The sequence below is a fragment of the Seriola aureovittata genome, chromosome 14 (assembly GCF_021018895.1).
Source record: "Seriola aureovittata isolate HTS-2021-v1 ecotype China chromosome 14, ASM2101889v1, whole genome shotgun sequence".
Lineage (NCBI taxonomy): Eukaryota > Metazoa > Chordata > Actinopteri > Carangiformes > Carangidae > Seriola > Seriola aureovittata.
The window spans coordinates 15477808-15501525 of record NC_079377.1 but is presented as its reverse complement, the minus strand read 5'-3'; the positions used below and the strand labels follow the sequence as shown (position 1 = coordinate 15501525).

At 38.4% G+C, this 23718-nt stretch overlaps 1 protein-coding gene and 1 long non-coding RNA gene across 3 annotated transcripts in view; one reads left to right on the top strand and one right to left on the bottom strand.

Moving 5' to 3' along the window:
- Positions 1-23718, top strand: part of LOC130181391 (cGMP-dependent protein kinase 1) — a 77388-nt gene that overhangs the window by 35413 nt on the left and 18257 nt on the right. For both annotated transcript variants that reach the window (XM_056395587.1, XM_056395585.1), the window contains exons 4-7: positions 10420-10525; positions 14104-14167; positions 20206-20283; positions 21824-21918. In XM_056395587.1, the coding sequence (XP_056251562.1) occupies positions 10420-10525; positions 14104-14167; positions 20206-20283; positions 21824-21918 (343 nt within the window). The remainder of the gene's footprint in view (positions 1-10419; positions 10526-14103; positions 14168-20205; positions 20284-21823; positions 21919-23718) is intronic.
- Positions 12970-17100, bottom strand: LOC130181392 (uncharacterized). Its single transcript, XR_008829565.1, has 3 exons — positions 15957-17100; positions 15676-15823; positions 12970-13596 (listed from the first exon to the last, which is right to left on the bottom strand). It is a non-coding gene; the product is annotated as an uncharacterized LOC130181392 (long non-coding RNA).

Sequence of the window (23718 nt, the reverse complement as noted above, 5' to 3'; positions counted from 1 at the left end):
CTTTGCACAAAATTGCACATTACATATGATGCTTACAAAAACAGATCTCACAAATTGGCTTCTCATTTGTTGTGACTGACAGCAGCTGAGATGCAAATGAGACACTGTTATGGACATGAATTTGCATGTCCATAATGATGTCCAGATATTTTGTTTATTTTTTTTATCAATCTCCTTTAAACACATCGTGCTGGTGTGAGCAGAGGTTTATCCCTGGGATAAAGGATTTCATTGGATAACTGAAGAAAATACAGACACAGAGAGACAGAAAGAAGAAGACAGAAAGACTTGCTTTGGCAGACAGAATTCCAGTGGGACTGAGTGGGGGGGGAATCTTCTCTGTTTCCATGGCTGCCATGGTAACACTGTTGCCAGAGTGCAGCAAGAAATGTGGTGGTAAAATGGTGATGGTGGCAGGGTAGCCCTCTCCCAGCTGTTTTCAGTCACAGTTGTTGTGCTGGTCACTGTGTGTATTGCCTGTGTCTTTAACTTGACAGTGTGGCTTATTTTAGTTGGATGAAGGCATTTGACTTATTATGGGATGTGTGTGTGTATGTGCATTTGTCAATAGTTATCCCAGTGTGTGTGTGCGTTTGTACTGAGGGCCCCTGCTGCTGTTGTTGTCCTGATTCTCAGTTGGAGCGCAGGTGTGAGCCTGGAGCAAAAGGCTCTTCTGGGGCTCTATACGGCTTGAAAGGTTAAAACACCCAGAGAGGCAAACTTAGTCAGCAGCAATATACAGTCAGCCAAGGAAAACAGCCCCGCAGGTGCATCTTTTAACAACTACTTTTCTAGGACATTTCTTTACACTAGTAGTCTGTATGAACATAACTGTGGCCAGCTCTGCACAGAAGGATTATATTGGTATCTGTCTACCTATTTTGCATTATTAAGAAGAGATTTGCATTGCTTGCCTTCTGTGATACAATTCCGGGGACACATTTGCTTTACAAAAAAGTAATTTGCTTGTTGTACATGAGTATCAGTGGGAGGAAAATGGCTCAGGAAACTTTGGAGGAGCTGCAGAAATTTCTTATACCACTTTTAAACTTAGTCAGTTCATGCAGCTGGGGCAGATTGAATGAATGATCTGATCTTCAAAAAAAAAGGTAATGAAAAAATGCATGCATGCGTATTCAGGATAGATTAAAATTCACTTGCTCAAACGCCCTCCCAATACGCATTCTAGTCACATGTTGAGTTGGTCTAAATACATCCATTTGTCCAAGTGTAACTCGGTCAGTAATCACTCTGTTGTAGCCTCTGCAAGGTCTTTGCCTGTAATAATGACAGTTAAATCAACACTGAAATTGAACTTGGAAGGTGCACTGAAATGTCTAATGTGCTGTTGTAGCAGTGAGTGCAAGGTGGTTAACCAAAAATAGAAGAGGACAATACATTTTATGTAAAAAAAAAAAAAAAAAAAAAAAAAGATCATTTTTAATTTGTGTAATACTAATATTTGCGGACCGCTTGCTCTAGCAGCTTATACTTCCAATATTGCCCAAAATATTCTTGGTGCGCCTACTTTCTTAAATATTGTCCTGCCAAATGCTATTGACCATAGAGGCAGTGAAGGGGCCCTGATGTATGGTACCACAGAAATACAATTTAAGCAGCTGACTGAGAAGCAGTGACATTTCTATTAAATTTCTCTCTCATGACTTTTACCCTTAAAAAACCAGGCTTAATTTCATACCCCATTAGAGGTGGAAGATAGTGAATAAACTATGATATTTTCTGTCATTTATGCACTGGAATGTCTCTGCCCTCATTATGTGTATACTGTAGGTGAAGAGAGGGGAGAGCCTTTGAAGTTTTTAAGATTAGATTTCTTAACCTCCTAGGACCTGGCGTCCACATATGTGGACCTCACATTTTGGGTTCTCTAGACCACAATACTAACTTTTTCTCAACAAGGGCCTGGTGACCACATATGAGGATATTATACTGCCACTCAGTAATCAAAATTTAAAACTAATGTCCTCATATGTGGACATCATTTTTCTCAGGTCCCAATCAGAATAAAGATCAAAGAGAAATTAAAAATGCACGCCATGCAAGAGTTCGGGTCTTAGGAGGATAAACTAGTTAGTTTCTTATACCCCATTTACACTCATTATACACTAGAGTTAGATTAAAGTACACTCACAAAAGTATAGACTGTCTAATTCGTTCTAATTCATTCCTCATGCCAGGAGGACCCTCATCTCCTAGAAATTACATTAACATACTACCAATTTGTTTTAGCCAGCATATGTCAGGAAGAAATGTATTTGCTGCCTGGATTATGTTGTTTGTAAAACTTGTGGAAGTGAAATACATTTAATCTCAGGGCAGCTCACTGGTTTGATTAATGTTTGTGTGGTTATACATCAATTCCTCCTATAATGAACAGTTTCTCCAAGGCTTTCACAGAAAGTGAGCTGAATGTAGGTCTCCTGCAGAGTGAGAGAGGCCTCTTGTCAGAATAATGGTTGTTTCTTTAAGGAACGAGAAAAAAAAACAGTGGCATAAACACATATGCAGCGATGATTATATGACTATGACTACTGTATGTCTGGCATGCAGTCACTCACACACAGACACAGAAACAGGTATTCTTCACATTCTGGCAAAGCAGAGAGGGGAATTATCACTCTGGCTTCGTATTTTTGGGTGCAGAGATGTGATGTTTTTCTCTCAGCAGGCTGCAAAACATCAGCATTGACTGACAGAGGGACTTATGAAATTCAACAATGACACAGCAAGTAATTTCCTCTTGTTGTCAGAGTGGAAAACAGAAAAGACTGTTGTTGGTAGTAATTCATTCAGTAGGATATCATCTTAAGATATTAAATGACAAAAACTGTCTGACAATGTGTGACACATGGTTTTACATTGTTCTCAGGATATTCAGTGACCTGCCACATCAGTAATTTGACAGATTTCAGTGTGGGGTTTGAGAAGTCCACATAACCATCTACATAGTAAAATGTGATACCTGATACAACCTGGACCAAGGCCTAAAAATAACCCACTTGCTGATGAACAGCAAACACACCTCATTTCCTTCATTTGATTTTCTACAGCCAGGCAGACTGAAATTTATCAGGTTATTCAAACTGATTTCCTCTGTGGCAAATAGTTTCTGGTTGATTGTTCATAATAATAAGGACAACAAACAATTAAAATGTATCTTACAAAGCAATGAGAAAGCCATTTATGCTGAAAAGGTAATTTTTTATTGGTGTTCAGATGCAGCACGCACTGAACGGCAAAGATGTTTTCCTTATTCCCCTACCACAGAAGCAGTTATCCTTACCATTGACGTCATCACCTCAGGTAGCAGCACTTGCATCATGACACCATGAAATGAAATCTGTGTAGAGAAGAAGAGATGAGTTCCTTTTAATGAAAAATTTTCTGAACAAAGGCCTGTTAAAATTGATTGTGATGATTAAAGGCTTTAAAAAGAACAATAAGGCAACAGAGTTTGCTCTTTTCTTGTTCCATTCATTAACTCCTTCTCAGAGAGATATTTAGCTTTGTTTTGCTGTCTCAGTTGAAACATCTATCATTAGAGACAACATTTTATGAAGGCTTTAGTGTTGAATTTTCTTTTTAATTATAATCCATCATTGTGAATCTGACTGGAGTTATTGTAGCGGCAGCGTACCCTTTCAACTATATGTGCCTACATCAGGACTATGAAGGCTAATAGAGACATGAAATAAAAATATGAAGATACATGGTATTTCACAATATAGCTATTACCATTTTAATTGCCATTTTATTAATTTATCCCCATAATTAAAATACCATCCTATAAATATATAGTGTTTTCTGTTTTTCCCATCCACTGGAGCATTATGATTACTGGATGTCTGTTCACCCTGCTCCACGCTTAACACATACAACATACAGTATGTGCTTCAGTACTACTCAACTCCATAAATTTGGTACAGATTTTTCTGGTCCCCCCGAAGATTAATTTTATTGACAGTAGTGATCGCCTGACTTTCCCCATAGTGTCAAAGGTTTCACTTATCCTGTGAAAATTTTCAACATGCTGCTGAACATCGATATGCTAGCATCATTGAGAGAATGTTACCATGCTGATGTGAGCATTTAACTCAAGTACAGCCTCAGAGGACTGCTAGCATAGCTGGGGGCTATTAGTCTTGATTTATTCAAACTTTTAGTCCGAAACAGTGAACTTCAAGTTTTTAAAATAGCTTCTAGTAATAGTAAATTATATTTGTTGTGACAATGTTAGCTATCATGAAAGAGAAGAAGCTATTACTTAAATGATGGAAGATGTAGATGCCATCAGAAAGTATGATGAGATCCACTGAATTTGACTTTTAAATAGTAATGATTTAGTATCCATAAAATTACAGGGTCATGCTCAAAGTTTGAAAGTCTTCAAGCTGGAAATGTTTACCACTTTGCTTGAGGTAGAATAACAGAACCATCTCTGCAATCACAGAGCTAACTTTAGATGAGCCACTCTCCTTCAGGATAATGGAATACTTATTTAAAGCAACCAAACTCCAGTCCTCTAAATGCATGCGTGGTTATGATGAACTTCCAAACAAGACCAGCTGTAATTGTTGAATAAAGGTTGGGAGTGAGGTTTGTAAATGTTACATACAGAGATGAGTTGTAAATTGTGTTTTTATCTTGGGAATCTGAGACTGAGAAAGCTAAAAGCATGCTTTTAGAAATGTTCTTATTCAATCAGCCTCTGAGAAGTTTCTGACCTAATTGTAACAAGAGTATCCAGTCTGTGCGTTAAGATTTATGCATTTAAATATTATGACTCCCACATGTCTGGGTGTCTTTTTATATGATAGACATAGATGGTTTTCAAATTAAATTAAAATTTTTCACCATCATCAAAATGGAATCACCTAATAACAGCAATTAAATATGTTATTCTCTAAATATGAGTTTTTATGGGTTAGTGTGGGTGAGCATGGTGGGTGGATGGCAGGTGGGATGACATTCAGTTCAATATTTCCATGGACGCATGTCTCCTATATGGTACAACTATTGGCAGAACTGGCATGTGGAGATTGCATCTGATTAAGTCAGCTAGTGTTGTTATGGGACTCAGTGAAATGTGAAAGCTGTCATAAGAGCACATAACATCACTAACTACAGATATGCAATGCTCCACTTCACAATCATTCATGTAAATCAATAGTTTTTGTTATTTGGCATTTGACAGGTTGTTACACATTTCACTGCCAATCATGGTCCAGCAAATCTGTTTTCCTACACTGTAATGTTCCTTTAAGCCTCAATAATAATAATAATAATAATAATTAGATACATCATTTTAAAGAGAATTCTAATGTTTTCCTTTTTCTTTAGGCTCTGTGACACTGTCTGGTGTAAATGACCTGTCCTGGTTTCTCACGCTCTAAAGAGCTCATCCAGACGTAATCAGACTTGGCTGATATTATTAATGACTTAGGGGGAAAGGAGATTACACTCTTCCACCCCGCAGCCCTAACAGCATCGCTCTTTTAACGCTTTCCAAAACAAGAGATGTAGGAAGCCTCAAAGGACTAGAGTTTACGTGATTATGTGATTTTAAGTGTGTGTATGTGGCTGTGTGTGTCTGGGAGTCAGTGAGAATAGAATGGTTGATTTTCTAATTTTCTTACAACATAACAGGGAAGGAAGGAGTTGAGCTGAAAATGTTAATGACGCAAATTAAGTTGCAGGAGTAGGCAAGTCAGAGTTTTGGCAGTGGGAAAATTTTTGTAACAATGAAAACCAATTCAAATGCCCTCAAACCCAAACATCCAAACATTACAACAATATTTCACAGAGAAAATTCTTGTGGTGGGTGCTCTGACTAATTAGTTTGGAGTTGCCACTCCCTTTCTCAGAGCTGTATAACCTCAGGTTAATCATCTACAAGTGCTAAAATGATAATTCAAAGTAGAGCACCTCCTAATAACCAACATAGCACCAAACACGCGTTGATTTGATCAATATTTCCAAGGTTTTCTGACACATTTTCTTTGCTGTTTGATAATGATTTGATTACCGGCATGGTAACACAGCAGTGGGAAAGGGAGACTTTGCTGTGAATAATGCACAGCATTGTGTCAGAATACATATCATCTGTCATGATCTTATTATGACAGTTTTTTCCTCCTGGAGAGAATGTACCTACTGGCACTGCAGTAGGAGGATAATAAATGCAGATCCCCCTGCATCTTTACACAGATGAATATGGAGAGAGAGACTGGGACAGCTTATTTTAGAACTTATTTTCTGTCAAACACTATATATCCTGGGATGTCACTGAGCAGTAGGTTACACTGTGTTAATACTATGTTACTAACAAAATATATTTCTTGTCATCAGAGTGTACACATTTCCTTGCACATTTCACCGCTCAGGACTCTGGTGTAATCTTTATTTAAGTACCACTTTCATGTGGCCCAGTGGTGCTTTTGGAAAGGAATGTGGATTTTCCGCAGTGCAAATGGCAGATGCTTTGTACTTCAGCTGAATTATCATGGGCCATACAGACTGTTCTGAGTCGTTTTAAATCCCATTAAAACTTGTGGCACTCATGACAGAAATCAAGATTACAGTCACACTAACGCACAAAGTTTTGATGTTTGCAAATCCCACACTCATTGGATGTAAACCGTCATGACCAGAGTACAGAGAAAAATGTTTCTGATCTCATCATAAATTTATATAATTTAATGAGCAAACATTAGATTACAAGAACAAACACACATGGAGCATTTGCATAATGCCCCAGGCTGAAATTCAGTTACAGTGAATTATGAGTGAGCCAAATGAATGAGTGATTCCTTCCACCGCTTATGTGCTGTACCCTGCATCTTGTTGGCGACACCCATATAACACAGACCCTCTCTTTTGGGGTCTGGCATACTAAGGCAGCTAGTTGTCCAGTTTTGCCAGTATTGACAATCAACACTATTGATCTGTTGTTGCAAATAACTGGGATAAATTGAAGGGTGAGGGATTACAATCACTGCATCAAGGAGAGGGAAGGAAAGGAGCATCTCGAGCAAATGATGATAACATGCTCGGCTGTGGGCAGCATGGCTATGAATAGCCATCCTTTATTCTGAGGTGGGATTACATTCAATTTAAATATTTAAAAAGGTTTCAGGGCCAAAGAAAAAAAAATACAGTATGTTAAACAGTAGTCAGCAGGGTGCATATTGACGTTAGCATGATTTTTATTTGAAGAGTAAAAATGAAAATACAAATTGTCAGTCAAGGTACTTTACATGCACATAAACCAGCGATTGTGAAATTTAAAGGAACTATCATAATGTGTTACTTGAGAATTTGTAATGAACAGTACAGTGCATCATTTTCTTTTTACACCCACTTAGTCAATTTTTGTAACATTCACAAAAGCAGCAGTTTTATCACATTTGCTCCCACGATGATCACATCCTGTCCTGTGTACCTTGACTAAATCCTCTCTCTGTATTAAGGTATGTGTGCTAATGCTAACTACCTATGTGTGTTGCACTGAAGCCAATCTTCAATCTTTTTTAACCTTTTTGATAGAGAATGGATGCATATTTTTTAAACTTTTCACCACTGTATCTCCAGTAAAACTAAAACAGATACGACTGAAATCTGACAAATGCTAATGATCATGTTCACAGACTGTTGCTAAAAGTAACACTGAACTTATCCAGTGCTTTTGTCATGTACTGCCTATGATGTGCATTACATGAAGTGGGCAAGATAGCAGCTCTTACAATATAACGCAACAATACAATGCAGTCTGAATCAACTGGCCTTCACTAAGCTCAATACCAATTTTCCCAGAGGTAGTACTTATTGTTGGGCCTGTGTTGGATTGCATTTCATTCCACGAGAGTTCCGTTCTTTTTTCTACCTCCTGTATATATAGTATACATGTTTCATGTTGCATGCATTCACAGTGCAGTGGGGCTTGTTAAAGCCCCAATGAAGATGTCACTGTAACAACAAACTGCCCAATCCCTCAAAACCTCTCACAGACATCATCCTCGAGCACTGCCTGAGGTGTTACATGCATCCAGAAAGCTGTGAAGCTCATGGTTGGCAACCCATGAGCATTAAGACATTAATCAGCGCCCTCACTACAGGATAACTAGCTCCCTGGGTCTCACTGCAATTTAGTCAAGCCTCCGAATAATACGTTTACCTACTGCAGTGTGCTGCAGGCTCCTTACATATCTTATTTCCCAGTGCCCCATACTCCCACTTTCTGCCAAAACACTCCATTGCACATTGCGCAGTGGGCAATGACGTCTAACCTCCCACTCTTGGTGCCTCCGGGTCAAATTAGAGGGCTACTCTAATAATTTCTCTATAGACCCATCTTCATATACAAGTTGTCGGTTGGAGATGTGTAATTTTGTGCAACCTGTGTGTTTTGACTCTGTGCCAACATTATTTCAGTGTATAGTTTTCCATCTTTACTTAGGTGTCAGATGACTGATTAATGTTTATCTGTGTGTATGTGCACACAGCAGGAAATGTGTGTTTAAATCTAAGAAGACTTGTGTGTATGTATATATATGTGCAACCAGTACCCATATCTCTGTGTATATCTGATATTTGTGCATGTTTGTACAGAATGTGTGCATATCTGTGAATCCAGATGTCTATGTACATTCTTATGTCATGCTGTGTGTTTTGGGGTCCCTGCTCCAACAAAGTGTCTATTCGTAAAAACAGTGTCAGGCTGTGTAATGAGGGCATTTCCCCTGTGGTTTGGCCCTATTTTAAAGTGCTGCCAAACTCTTGGTCTGCGCAAAGAAAGATTTGTGGTGTCTATGGGAGTGTCTTCACTCACTCACGTGTGTGTATATGCAACTATAGTATGTATGTGTATATATATATATGTACATATGAGTACATGATTTTCTCTGTCTTCTCTTTTTACTCCTAGTCTACTGTACATCTGCACAATTGAAGCACTGTAGATAATGATACTGGCAGTTGGGAAAAACTGCCACGGATATTATAAAAGTAATTATCATAAAATGCTATTACCAAAGTGAAGCACTGAAATCTGAGTCATTGTATGATGTGGCTCAACTAGTTGAAATATGTAGTTTTGGTGTGTTTTGTTAAAAAGTAAAAAGTTTCTGTGAATTGGGTTTGAATGGGAAAATAGAATGACATTCAGGGGGTGGGTTATAGGCCCATTGCTCTGATGAAAATCCACATGGTCAGACTTCCAACAGAGTCTGCTCTTCACAACAAAAGTGACTACCGAGGACCTCAGAGAAAGCGCTGTTGAGGCTGTTGAGAATGACAAGAAAAGGAATTTTGAAAGACCCAGGCCTCCATCAATCAACACTCAGGCATAAAAGTGAAAAAAAAAAAAGAAAGAAAGGTTTTGCACTGTTTCTCCTCTTTGAAGGGTCGGGTATTCTGCAAAAACTGCTGCAAGAGAATTGTACATTATTCAGTGAGCTGTCAAGGAAGTGTAGTGTCAGAGCAATGCATACTGGTTATCTCTTTCACTCACTTATCAGTGCACAGTAAGAAAACCACCAAAAATGAGTTTGCCTACAGAAAGATACTACAGAGGACACTCTGTTGTACACTGTTGTTCTCCAAAGACAAAGTATGGCCTGCCTAATGCCTGTCTAAGAACACCTGGATGCTTTGTGGAACAATACTTTGTGGGTAAACAAGACAAAATGCTATATTCAAATCAAATTAACTCCATACCAATGTTTTAACCTCCATCTACTCCATGTGTATTATGGTTTGGAGTTGGTGCCTCAGGGACAGCACATATTGCAATCATTGGAGGAGCAAATAATTCCAAATTGTTCTGAGAAATTATAGAGAAAAATATCAGGGTAGTGGTTTTTGATGTAAAATTTTACATAATTTTCGTTGATAATTGCTCTTAACACAAAGCAATCACTAACTCAGGGGCTTTAAGTAATAAAAGGACTTTGGCATAGTCAAGTCAGACTACTGACCTTAAACCAATTAAAATGCAGTAGCATGACTTGAAGCAAGCCATCCATGCACTGCCGAGTAAAAAGTAATTGTCCAAAATACCTCCTCCCTCCTTGGCCTGATCAGCAGCTAAAGAAAACATTTGGATGACAGTTATTGACACTAAAAGAGTAACCGAACCTAAAGGTTCACAGATTTCTCTATGCCACTCTATAAACAGAGATTTCAGTGCAGTATTAAGTAACATCACACATGCCACGACTATGATTCTTCTCACATTTTAAAGCCGAATATCAAATGCTTACAGTGCACAATATTCACTATATTCATATTGTGCACGCACAAAGCATAAAGCTGTTGGGCGACATGTATTATTCATACATGTGCTGTGTTATTAATTAGACTGTCTTTCATGATGATGCTTATGTTTATTCTTCTTTCTAGCTCTGACAAATGTAAAGCTGTGGGCCATCGACCGACAATGTTTTCAGACGATCATGATGAGGACGGGTCTAATCAAGCACACGGAGTACATGGAATTTCTGAAAAGGTGAGGAACCTCGGTAAAGTGTCCCACAATGATAGACAAATGACCTGAATAGAGCTTTGTTCTGAAATGCAATGAATGAATTAGCAAAATGAATTCAGGAGAATGTGGCTGAGCTGTTTCTCAGAAGATTCCTCACTCCTAATTTTTGCCAATAAATTACATAACTCAATATTAATTTCTGATGCCTCACTTAAAGTGTTATTCATCCTACTGGAAACTATCTTGTACCTTTATCATCTTTCTTCAGCATCCCTATCTGTATCAGAAAGCCCTTAGGCCTTAACTTCTTCCCTATAAAGAAACCATTATCACTTAAAAGGCCTGCAGACGCTTTTTGGGCCTGTATGGAGTATAGGATAAGAGATAGACTCATCAAAAGACATGGAGAACACAGATGCAATTACAGTACAAATTTCTTCTCCCCCCCATCTCTGTTCAACTTTCCTCTTTTTCTTTTTCATACATTTTGGTCTGCATCAAGCTAATTATGAAATTATTTATCATATTTTATTATATATATATATTACAGCTGCAGTCAAAGTCAAAATAATCTCCTTTCCTAACCACTTTCCCTTGACCTTGATAGAAAATGTAATGAGGACATTGTCATTTTGATCATTTCTTATAATTTATCATGGCTGCCATATTGATACTTCCAGGTCATTTCACTCAGTTAGGAACCTTCCTAAGCAAAAAGGACTTTTCAACCACAGCCCTCAAGTGCCACTCCATTATAACAACTTTGGTTCAGGGGAGATATAATAGGAGGGGCTTCTATCTTTGCACTTCCCTTCACACATGTACTCCAATGTATATATGTGTGTTTAAATTTGCCAAATCACAAAAGCACACTCTGCCTAGGTTCATTTCTCCTGAAAAAAATTTCAGGAATCAATGTGATCATGATCAGGCTCTGTGACTATTTGACAGAGCTGTTTTAAGGTAGTTGAATGGATAAAGTTCACAGGAAACCAGCTTTTCACTTGACATTTCCAACAAAAGTTCATATAAAATAGGTCAAATGTCAGTAACTTCCAAAACAACCCATTTGACCCAAAAATGAGTGCTTCCCTGATGTGCAACGTATACAGTGGTTTTTCTCAACCAAAATGGTTGAGAAAAACCAACGTTTACTATGTATCTTTACTATCTGTAGTCCAGCCAGTTGCTTTCACCATTCCCTTAGATTAAAAAAAATATTGCAGCAGTATAACAATTTCATACTACTACTTCCTTTGTGACTGAGAGAGGACAATTATTTCACAGTCACAAAATACTGCTAGTCAGAAAAACATACAAGGTGTAATGTGTAAGATCTGGCCATATTGTAGTTAAAATGTTCAAAAAATGAACACTTTCAATAGTATGTGAAGGAGCCACGGTGATGATGTCATAACCAAGACCTCCATCTATGGTATTCTATAGATATCTACTGAAATGAGAATGCTAACCAACTAGCTGTGTCCCGGGCCGTGTTGTAATACCACTTTATGACACTAGATGCTGTGAGTCAGTGTAGCGTCTAGTCTGCCCTCATTCCCACGAAGAATAAGAGCTTCCTCCAGAGCTTGAAGTTACGCTACAGCTCCCGACAAAAAAAAAAAAAAAAAAAGGCCCCTGACTTGCACCACAGAAACGCAGGGATGGCTGAAGCATCCAGAAAGCGATTTTTATCTCCATACAGAAAGATCGCCCCGACAAGAAACCACATTCAACATCAAAGAAAAGAAGAAAACACATGTACAGAGGTGAAATGCTGCCCCCCATGGAGGTGGAGCAACTACCATGATCTTACACATTACACCTTTAAGTGTTTCAACACAATAAAAAATGCTGTTGTTTTACTGGTGAAATATATTTTTGGTACCCTGAATAGTATAGCAGTCTGACATTTACAGTTCAGTCACAATACAGCCACTTTATATCTTGCTGTATCTACCCTTTCACCAGATGGTAAGACATACGGTACCAAAAATACATTTCAGGACAGATAAAAACACCATTAATCTGACTTTCCTGACTGAAGCTATTTTAGTGACGGCTATGACTAAAAAAAGACTTGTTATCTCTTTCCTGAGTGTATGAGAATATACTGTATGGCTGCTCTTGCCTCTCAGCAGCTCTTGCATAACAGTCCAACAGATAAGTAAATATTTAATAGCTGTACGTTTGGGCTCACTGTGTGTTTGGTTTATCAAGGGGTATCTAGTAAGGGAATCAGAGATTCATAACATTTGTTAATTCACAGTATGTAGATAATTATATTGCTGGTTTGTTTCCCAGAAGCAGATCTAATAAAAGAGCTGTAGTTTAAGTGTAAGAACAAACACATATTGATCCCTGTCAGTCTTCAACCCACTCTTTAACTGCTGTGAAATTATATATTTGTTCTTAAAAGTTGTGGAGGAGGAAAACTGATGAAAAACTGACAAGAGAAATCCCACATGAGAATGTTGGGAGAATTTTTATTATCTCCTCCTCGCATTTATTTTAAATTACTCAAACACAATGGTCCATGAAGAGTAAATTCAAGGGCAGTGTATAATGAATTCACAAAGATCACAAAATGCATATTGCTGTGTATTGCTATTTGTAAAACTGGTGGGCTATTACTAAAGCCTGAGCCCCCTTACACTTTATATCAAAGACTAACTATAGGATACAGAATAAAAACAGTAGTCATTTTAACTTGTTTTTTTTTTTTTAGGTGTTTGCAAGACCACCATAGAAACTGTTATGTTATCTCATGCTTCTCACAGTCACACAGTGCAATGACTGAAATGATGTTAGAATTATTAAAATGATTAGTGGAACTGCACTTCCCCATTGGCCTCATATAATTAATACATTTTCTGTAACACAATCAAGCTGTTGCATTGGAAATTTACTACAACAGGGGCTTTTTATTTATGTTTCACTGCTCGAGGGTTGCAACTCCATATGTTTCATTTGGAGTAGGGTCATCCGTTGACTGTGTAGGTGGTTAGCTAGTGCCTCTTGAGAAAGCCACACAAGGATCAGCACAGTAGCTAGAGCCTGGGTTGGGGGCTGAGGCAAGGGAGATGGAGAAACTGAGAGAGAGAGAGATGATAGGGGGAGATAAGCCCTTTGTTCGCCAACACAGGTTATTTTCTCTCCTCCTTGATAAACACTGGGCCATTTTTATTTAGTAAGCTTGATAACATGCAGATAGCGTTCATTGAAGCTGCTGGGAAGCAACCAGAACAAACAGAGCCTCATACTGGTGTATTCAACCTCAGGATCTGATGCCCTGCTGTGTAACCAGACACGTTGCCTGCTGCAACATTTATATACACATACTGTAAAACAGTAGTCCCATAACATAATATTGATTTTATGTGTTCCTGTTGCCTGCATTTATGTTGTTCACTTCAGATCACAGCTCTGCTTAGATTCTGGTCAACTGTTTCAAAGCCACTACATATACTAAGCTGCTGGCTACAATGCTTTCTACTTTTTGTCTGGCAAATACACAAGATTAAATCAGTAATATATTTAATATGTATGAACCTATGTATCTATTTATCAAAAAGCCCTTTCTTTTCTTTCTCCTGCAGCGTCCCCACATTCCATGGCCTGCAGGAAGATATTTTAAGCAAGCTTGCCGATGTCCTTGAGGAGGTAAGTGCCTTATTCCAAAGCCTGTGACATCTGCAGGCTACTCCACACGTGTTAATAGACTACCATTCTTTACAATCACTTTCTTTTACTGAAAGAAGGTAAGAGGAGGGAGCCAGAAAGGCATATTCAATGGGATTTAAGGCATATTCCAGACATTGTGCACTGACTGTAGGCAGTTGTAGTGTGCACAGCTGGGATTTCAGAGCAATTGTTGCCCTTTAGTTTGTGCTCAGTGAGGTGATATTGAATGAAATGGTCCACCAAGTAAGAGCAGTTAATTTTATGAACCTGTTCAAGAATTCAGTGTACTGTTTCCAGGAGCCATTTCAGCTTTCAATTTATTTGATGTTGTGGGGTGACATCAATTTTGACTTAAATGTCAGTATAGTAACCTACTTTCCGCAGTCTTTTTTTTTTTTTTTTTACAACAAGTTTTCATTTTTGTGAGTTTTTCCTACTATTTTTCTTTGTGGCATACATAGTTTTCCATTTGTTTTGTGCAGATATGGAAACTTACTAAAAATAACCTGTGTTATCCATCAAAATTAAGTTATTTTCAAATTCTATTATCATAATGTGGAAATGCAGTTCAAGTGTAGATTGATTTTAAAAGTCTGCACTGCATTACCTCATAATAATAATAATATAATTTTAACAAATGTAAGTGCAGTTTAATATGATGGATTACAAAATTCAACTTTCAAGAGTTTTCTAATTGATCTTCATTCCATATGTAAACAAATGGAAAACCAACAGCTGCCTGGAAAGCAGAAAAATACGTTCACAACCCTGAAACCATAGAAAGCACTGCAAAATGGACAGCCGTTGTGATATGGAATTTGTCATAAATGGACTAATACATGCCAAATCTATGGGATGTTCTTTTAACTGCAGTTCTGCAGAATGTTTTCCTCATGCTGCTGACAGTCTGCATTTTGAGATGTGTCTCAACGTCACATTTTCTACCCATCTGCACAACACTTCGTTTGATGTTTTCTCTGGCATAATTTAGTTATGCAAACATATTCTCATTTACACTTTTGATGTTTGGTCTTAACATTGAGGCTTTCAATATGTTGATCTGCTTTCTAATATGGCCCTTGACTACTTTTTTTCAGTGTGATTCATAGGTGTAGTAATTTATGTATCTATAAGCAAGAAGTCGCTTTACTTAAAAGAATAGGTTTTAGAAAGCCATTAAATATGGAAAACTCGAAAATTATTATTATTTTTTTTAATCTTTAAGATTTAAGGAATTAATTGGCTGTGTATGTTTATGCTCCTTTTGTGTAGGAGTCATAATTTCAAATAAAGCAAAAAAGATTTGCTTTATCTAGTCGTTGTATTGTGTGAGAATTTCTATTTCTGAGTACAATATATGGATTTAGCCAACTTGTTACCATATCATCATTGATTATAAAATGGAAAAGCTGTCCTAAACTTTCTATGGCCCTTCTCTGTCCTGTGAGGAACAGTAAAAACACAGAATCAAGGTAAGACTTACATACCAGCAGTGTCCGGCATCTTAGCAAAGCAGGTCCTCCATATGCATAATGACGTTAATGAGTGGCTGCAGGCCTCGGGCTGAGTCGTCAATTTACACATCTCTGGTGTGGGAAACGGATTTTTCATGGTAGAAGTCAAGTTGGACATCACCTACATAAACAAACAAATCAATTACAGGTTCATAATATTCAACCTGCCTTGCTTTGCTTGCGCCTTCTTGTAAACGTAGGAATGAGCCTATGCAAACTTGTTTAAACTTTCTTTGCGTCAAAATAAAGATTACCTCAATTACAGCGCTCCTCTCCAAAAGAATATCTTCACAATACAGAAAAGCCGGAAATATCCATTGTTGGTTTGTGTCTATATTCGACTAACATTTTAACTGTTTTAGCTTGTAGCTACTTTGGTTTTAAGCTAACGTGTTTTTTAGCTAGCCTGCATCGTTTTTGCAACAGTTGGCTAACAATGCCCACTGAATATTTTGGTGATAATACTTGTTAAACAATGTTCGTGTAAGTTTTGAGTTGGTACAAGCTCACATGCTCATGCTAACGGACCATTCATGTTGTCGATGATAGTGTTAGCTAAATTGAGGTTTACTGAGCTACAACGGTCGCTTTAAGTGCACAGGTGAACCCTCGCGTGTGTGATTGTTGAGTTCTCGGCCAGTAGGATTTCTCAATTTCTCCACACCAGTCAGCCATAAGCGCAGCCCATAAGCAAAAACACGTCTGAAGTAATTTTAAGTAAATCTAGATTAACATCGTATGTGTTCTTTAGATATTTTGATTCTGTGTGACTTTACAGGACATTTTAATTGTGGTGTAAGTCAGTCATTCTGTGTCTGTATTACAATAGCTACAGTCCTGGTCAAAAAATTGCCCCTGAATTTCAAGTATATTTCAGAATATGAAAAAATAAATGGAAATAAACTGAAATGTCCAAGGTTATTGAATAAAAGAAAAAAAAAAAGACAACAACTTGCATAATAGGCCAGTGAAAGAAAGTGAAACACAAAATGTACCCTGGACACAATTGTAGCCCTTTTGATGTATTAAAATTAGTTCTTCAAACAAAATAAAATTTACCTAAATGAACCAATGAATGATGGTTTTACTGCATAAAAAGGCTGATTTTTTAAAAACTTTTTCACAGTGCCAAAGACTAAAGTATTAGATATGCTGTTATTAAAAAAATAGTTTGTAATGTTATCAAGAAGTTTCACAGTCAAAACTGTTCAGACGCCTCCAGGATGTGGCAGTTAGAAGAAACTCAAGAAATCTGTGAAGGTCGGTGCTGATTGTGGAAAAAACATTTTAAGAGCTTTAGGTTGACCTCGAGCAATCTGGAGTGTTGGTTTCAGCCTGTACCATATGCTGCACACTGTACCAAGAAGGACTCCATGGATGAAGGCCAAAAAGGACACCACTATTAAAAGAGAGGCACAAAAGTAAAACTACACTAATGTTTGCAAAAACTTTTATAGATAAGCCACAGCCTGAAACCAAAGTAGAGCTATTTGGTAATGCAGTGCATCAGTTTGTTTATTGGCAATGAAATGAAGGCCATAACGAAAAGAACACCGTGCCTACAGTAAAACCTCTAAGGGCTCTATCATGCTGTGGGGCTGCTTTGTTGCCTCTGGTACTGGAAACACTGAATGTATCAAAGGATTGATAAAATCAGAAGATTACCAAGGCATTCAGAGCTAAATGTGTTACCCAGTGTCAAAAAACTAGGTCTGAGGCAAAGGTCTTGGGTCTTTCAGCAGGACAACGACCCAAAGCACACATCCAGCAGCACTAAAGAATGGTTGAAAAGGAAAAGATGGACTGTTTCAAACTGGTTAGCAATGAGTCCTGACCTAAGTCACATTGAAAACTTGACAAAAAGCCTCCTGCAAACTTGAAAGAGCTCGAACGCGTAGCAGTAGAAGAATGACAGAAACTACCCAGCAGACGGATGAAAGAAGCTTTGACATGGGTACAAGAAATGTTGTTGCCAAAGGTTCTGCAAACAAATTTTGGTGAAAGGTGCCTTTCTGAAGATATTCTTAATTCGGAACTTGAAATCAGTAAAACAGGGATGCCAATAATTTTGACCAGGACTGTATATCATAATTAGAAAAATCAATACTAGTGATTACAAAGATAAATGTAACCTTCTCCATCTTGTTACAGTAATGCCCTTATAGCCTCATACTGTGTTGATTATTGAGAAAATTAATCTAACTGCTTCACTTGCAGACATTACAGAAAGGGAAATCAATGTATCATGTGAAAAATATTATATTTCAAAGTTCTATAGCCCAAATTCATATGCATAAACTTAAAAACAAAGGCAAACAGACATTGAGGATATACAAATATTGTTCCCAGGTGTTATTATAAATAGTTTACCTGGTACAGCAACCTCATTAACATACACATAGTTGTCATGTAACACACCTGTACTTGCATATCAGTATAGTGCTTGGTTAGACTGTTACACTGCTATGTCACATGTTTTTTACATGGCAGTATATAATTGTCAGTGCCATAGCACAGTGTTTGTGACTTGGACCATAGCCAGTACAATGGCCAACACCATAATGTATTTTTTATAGCATGGTCAATAACTTGTAATATAATTTGGACTGTACATGGTGAAACTAAAAACATCATCACAGTATTGAACTTTTATGTAAGATGGTAAAGGTAATACTGACAATGATTAATCAACTGAAGCCGTTCAATGCAGCAGGCTGAATCAGCTGAGATATTGAAGGGCAAGAGAGCCAAGAAAAGGAAATCTATGGACTTACATTTAACAGCCTTTATGGCGGTGGACAACTCCGTCAAGGAGAAGAGATGTTTGTGGGAGACTACAACACAGTCTCAGAGGCTGAATTGGTAAGTGGAAGGGGGAAACACGATTAAGGGAACGGAAGGGAACAGAAGTAGACAAAAAGGAGTTTCACAAATTTTGGTAGGTTAGATTCCGCTCATTCCTTCAGGCCAGGTTGAACTATTCTGCAATATTTTATCAAGGATTTAAAAACAAGCCTGTGTAAAGATAGATGATACACCTGCGGTGTTCTATCAAAAAACCTTCATGTAGCTGTGATCAAATCTTCTTTAACCACAGGGCAGGTTAAGCTGCAAACTATCTTGCCAGTAATTAAACTGATGAGAGATAAACATTTAGGTCAGGTTGAGGGACAACATGTAAGAATGAGCTGAGATGAGGCACGCAGCTAATAGTAATGTTAACCCAGTGAAAATTAGATGTTTTGCATGACTTTCTGAACATGCTTATAAATGTAGCCTGATGTGTTTGCATTGTTGGCTGAGGGAGATGTTAGTGTTTGGATGCTGATTTGCCATTGCTGTTGCCATTTGCAATCATCTTGCACAATAAGTTTCATAGAGAAAGGAAATGCCAAGCTTGAAAGTAGTGCTAAAATAATCGAAATCTATTAAAAATTGCTTTAATTCATCCCTTTGCTGTCACCCTCATAAACTACCAGTCACTGATGTGTGGTATTTGACTTTGCCTGTCCAAAGTACATAAGGGTTAATTCCATCACGCTGTCCTAAGTCTCGTCCTCCACAATAATAGATCATTTTGGTCTGTGATTGATTTTGATTACTTAGATCTAGCTAGTTTTGAGTGACACCCAGCAGCCATGAATCATGAACACGCTGCTCAGTGTGAAGTAAGATGTAAGCCGCCTTTCCATGGTGAAATGGTGCGACAATAAATACCTGGCAAATGTCAGCTGCGGAATTGAATCTGCTTATGATCCAATGGGAGATACTGAGCCCTGTCTTATGTCTAGACTTGTGGTCCAAGGTGCAACATATTGTGTATGAAAATCGCACCAGAATTTGTAACATGAAAAACAAAAACTGATACATGTCAACCTGAGGTCCTTTTCAAGGTTTGTCAGTGACTGCTTGTTCTTCCTGTGCTATGGTTCTGTAGAACCTAATGCAACTTATCCTTATCCATCCATCACTGAAGGTCATTTTCACCACAAGATGTGAATATGAGTGTGAAAGGGATTTTCAATCTATGTCTGTTAGCCCTGTGTTAGACTTGCGACCAGTCCAGAGCTTGGCCTATTCATTGCATGCTGGGATAGGTTCCAGCACCCACAACCCAGAACAGGATTACTGGGTACAGTAAGTGGATTGATGGATGGATATCCAGTATTAATTTTACTCTTGGAAAGGAGCTACAGCAGTAGCATTCATTTTCTTTACCTGCTTATTCATATTCAAGGTCGCAGAGCATATCCAAGCAAGAAGTGGGTGGAAGGCAGAGAAACACCTTGAACAGCTTGCCAGTCTGTGGTATTAACGAGAAGAAAAATCTAATTGTGATTTATCTCACTGCACTAAATTCAGCCTTGCTTCATCTGAAGAGTGCAAAGTGTCTCTCTCCCAATGTGAGAATGGTATGTCAGAATAATTTCTCTTCTCTTCTCTTCTCTTCTCTTCTCTTCTCTTCTCTTCTCTTCTCTTCTCTTCTCTTCTCTTCTCTGACAGACACATTATGAGGATGGAGAGTACATCATCAGACAGGGGGCCAGAGGAGACACCTTCTTCATCATCAGTAAGGGAAAGGTGAGAACAGTGCCTCTAGCCTACCACTAAAATAATCATCACTGACATCACAACGCAGGGCATCATGCGACACACACGGCAAAAGACACCTATCTTTTAAGCGAAGTTGTAGTATTTTTGGGTGGACGTGGGCTGTCATCAATCATCCCGAGAGACATAAGTGCCGCCTCTTTCATCATCTCTTGCAGCAGGAATGGGAGCATCTGGAAAGGAGAATGGAGTCACTTTCATTTCACCTTCCTGTCATCAGCACTGTTGGAGGGCTTACATGTGCTTGTATTGTTAACATGTTCTGATGCCTAGATTCCCGCCACTCTTCCTTTTCATCTTCTCTCCGCTCGACGTGTTCATCATATGAATCAGTTTCCTGTTTCTCCTTTCACATTCCCCTCTGGCACATTTTACACTTTTTCTTTCACTTCCTCTCTCACCTTCAGTTGTTAATGTTTTTCCTCTGGTCTCCACTACTGCACCTCCTCATGATCGTTACATACATTTATCAACAATATACTGTAATGCTCAACAGTTAAGATTTAAGCATGGCTTATTAAGATGTTCAAGGCAGATTAAATGGCATAACAAGAGACTTTTGTCTTTTGAAATTTGAGTGAAACAAATTCACAGCATTTTCCATTAGTACACACATCCAGGATGTAAGTGTCATTGTAAAGTATGAAGATACACCCTGTTCACACACTCCTCTTGAGCCCAAATGGACCCAAGTGGATGACCAAATCACATACAAATCCGATGGACGCAGACATTCCTGACCTTATCAGTGCTCTGCGCTTGGTTATTTCCACATCTCAAACTTCGTTTCTGTCTAGACGGCAGACAGTGAACTTTGTCTAGACGACTTTCCACCAAATCTGGGCGTCTCATACACACACACACACACACACACACACAATTTTACCTTTTCTAAGTCCCTCTTCTTCCTCTCTTTGCCTTTTTTTCCTGCTCCCACATGACCATATCAGTGTTACACTGTCACTTAGTTGTAGACAGCATTACAGTGTGCAGGTGCTGAATACGCTGACACACCTGTGCAGAACTGGCTAATGGATGAAGGGAAGATCCTTTAATTAGGCGAAACAGCCGTCTGCATTCACTTCCTCTAAAATCTACTCAAGCGCCATCGCTGTGACTTGTGAAGCCTCGCGGCACAGCACAGTGCCATCACTCACATGTCATCTGGCTAATGAAGTGGTCAGCGGCGCCTCGCAGATCACTGCACAGAGATGGCAGTCACCTGGTTGTAACAGACTGCCCATGCATGAGATGTCTGTCACACCAGCACTTCTCCCCTGCTTGTAATAGTGAACCTGTCATCTTGAATGAGCATTTACATGTCAAATTGTTAACGTTTTATTTCAGAATGACGTCTAAATGAAATGTTATCGCTCTCAAAAATCCTCCCCCCTCTACGTGCCACAAATCTTCATACTGTTAAACATCACCTCTTCTTTCTTCACTTCTGTTCCATCCTCCTTCCTGTCACACTCCTCTTTCCTTTTAAACTTTTCCATTCTGTCGCCAGGTTAATGTGACCAGAGAAGATCCGCCCAATGGAGAGCCCGTCTATCTGCGCAGCCTCGGAAAAGGTGACTGGTTTGGAGAGAAAGCACTGCAAGGGTAAGGTTGTTCCTAATAACACTGCCTCTTCCAATTTAAATCTTCTGTTCTCCCACTGGTTCTATCTCCTTCACCGTCACCTGCTTTCCCTCTCATATTCACTCACAACCTGTCCTTCCTCTTACACTAAACATGCATCTTTTCTGTCTAATTTGCCATCCATCAGCCCCTAGCTCTCATCTGTCTCCATTTCTTTCCACCACTCACTCTTCTCGACAGGCGCTAAATGTTTTTGAAATGTTTAAAGCTGGGCACAAATTACACAACTTCAACTTACTGTAGCTGATCAGACACATTTTTGTGATCTGACATGAAACTCTCTGAAAAAAAAAGCTTGTTAAGTTTGAGCTGATCAGAAAGAATGAGTTAAAACTGTCATAGAAATCCAAATGTTTTTTTTTTCTTTTATCAGCTTTGATTTTTTTTCCCTGTAACTCAAAATATGTTAAGACAAGTTTTGAGCAGAGAAAAGTTTTAAATGATTGGTTATGTAATGGTATTCCTAGCTGATACTATACAAACAGCACAAGTATCGCTTGTAAGCTATGTCACACAGACAAGAAACTACAGCAAGGAGAAGTCATTTATTGTGACTGGACTTTTGTGTTTGAGAGTCCTGCAGTGTGCTCCCAGCTGAAGACTCATTTCATTTAGATAATGTTATCAGCCCGATTTTTGAATTCTTTCGTCTTTTCTTTTGGTTTCTGTCATGGTTGTCGGACTATAATGATATCAAGGACATCTCCATGCTGTCATTGACTTAAATAATGACTTTTCACTCAAGTTTTTTTTTTTTTTGGTAACATTTGTGTGAAATATATGAGCATAGTTGCTGTTACTAACACAGCAGCTCATGGCGATAAACCTGTAATAAGCAGATCTAAACCAAGCGTGCACAGTCCCCAGCATTACAAACATTTATACTATGCAGACTTGTGCCAGGAACACGTTTTCTGGCTGTGATGATGTACTGATGCAACTTTGAAGTAACCAGCCTGTACATACTGTAGAGATTAAGTGATTCACAGCAATTGCTACTGCAAATACTTTCAGTGAAAGAACACTTGAGTGTAATAAAAATATTTTATTTGGTTTCTACCGTCAAACACCATTGCCCTGATGTGATATTTTTACCCTGCTGTTTGTGCTGTCTTGTCATGACTGTGCGCTTCCACAGACAGTGTATTATTAAAGCTGAGAGAGGGTTGAGATGGAAAATAATTGGAAGTGTGTTATGTCTGTGAGTGGTCAGGTAGAAATAGATAACATACTGTGTGCACTCATGCACATACATTTGGGGGTATGCATGTGCATAGCCAATAGTGTCAACATGAAAAAAAATGGAGACGTCGCCATCTTGTGGTCGCTAATTGTTAAACCACCTCAACTCAGTTCGCAAGCTCTTAACAGTCACACCTCAAGAGCATATTATAAACACATCAAAACACAAAGAAAGCTAACTTGAACCAAAGCAGTATTCTGAAAAAATGTCAGCGAATGTGTTGTCAAAACACACTATAAATCATTAGTTTTATCTGCACAAGTATCACTCCAGATATTAAAAAAAAGGGGGGTATTCAGGCGACAGCTGGAATTGCACAGATGGTTGGGCTCTCCCCATATGTTGAAACTAATGACAAGAGGATATAAAAGACGACAGAGCATTAAAATGCATGCGGAACATGTGAAGCACAGGAAGCTTGATCTCTTGGCAGTAGGTTTTTTCAGATAGAAATTTGATCTTTTTACATTAATGAGATGTAAAAAAAAAAAACTATCTGTTTGACGAATGAGAGTGCG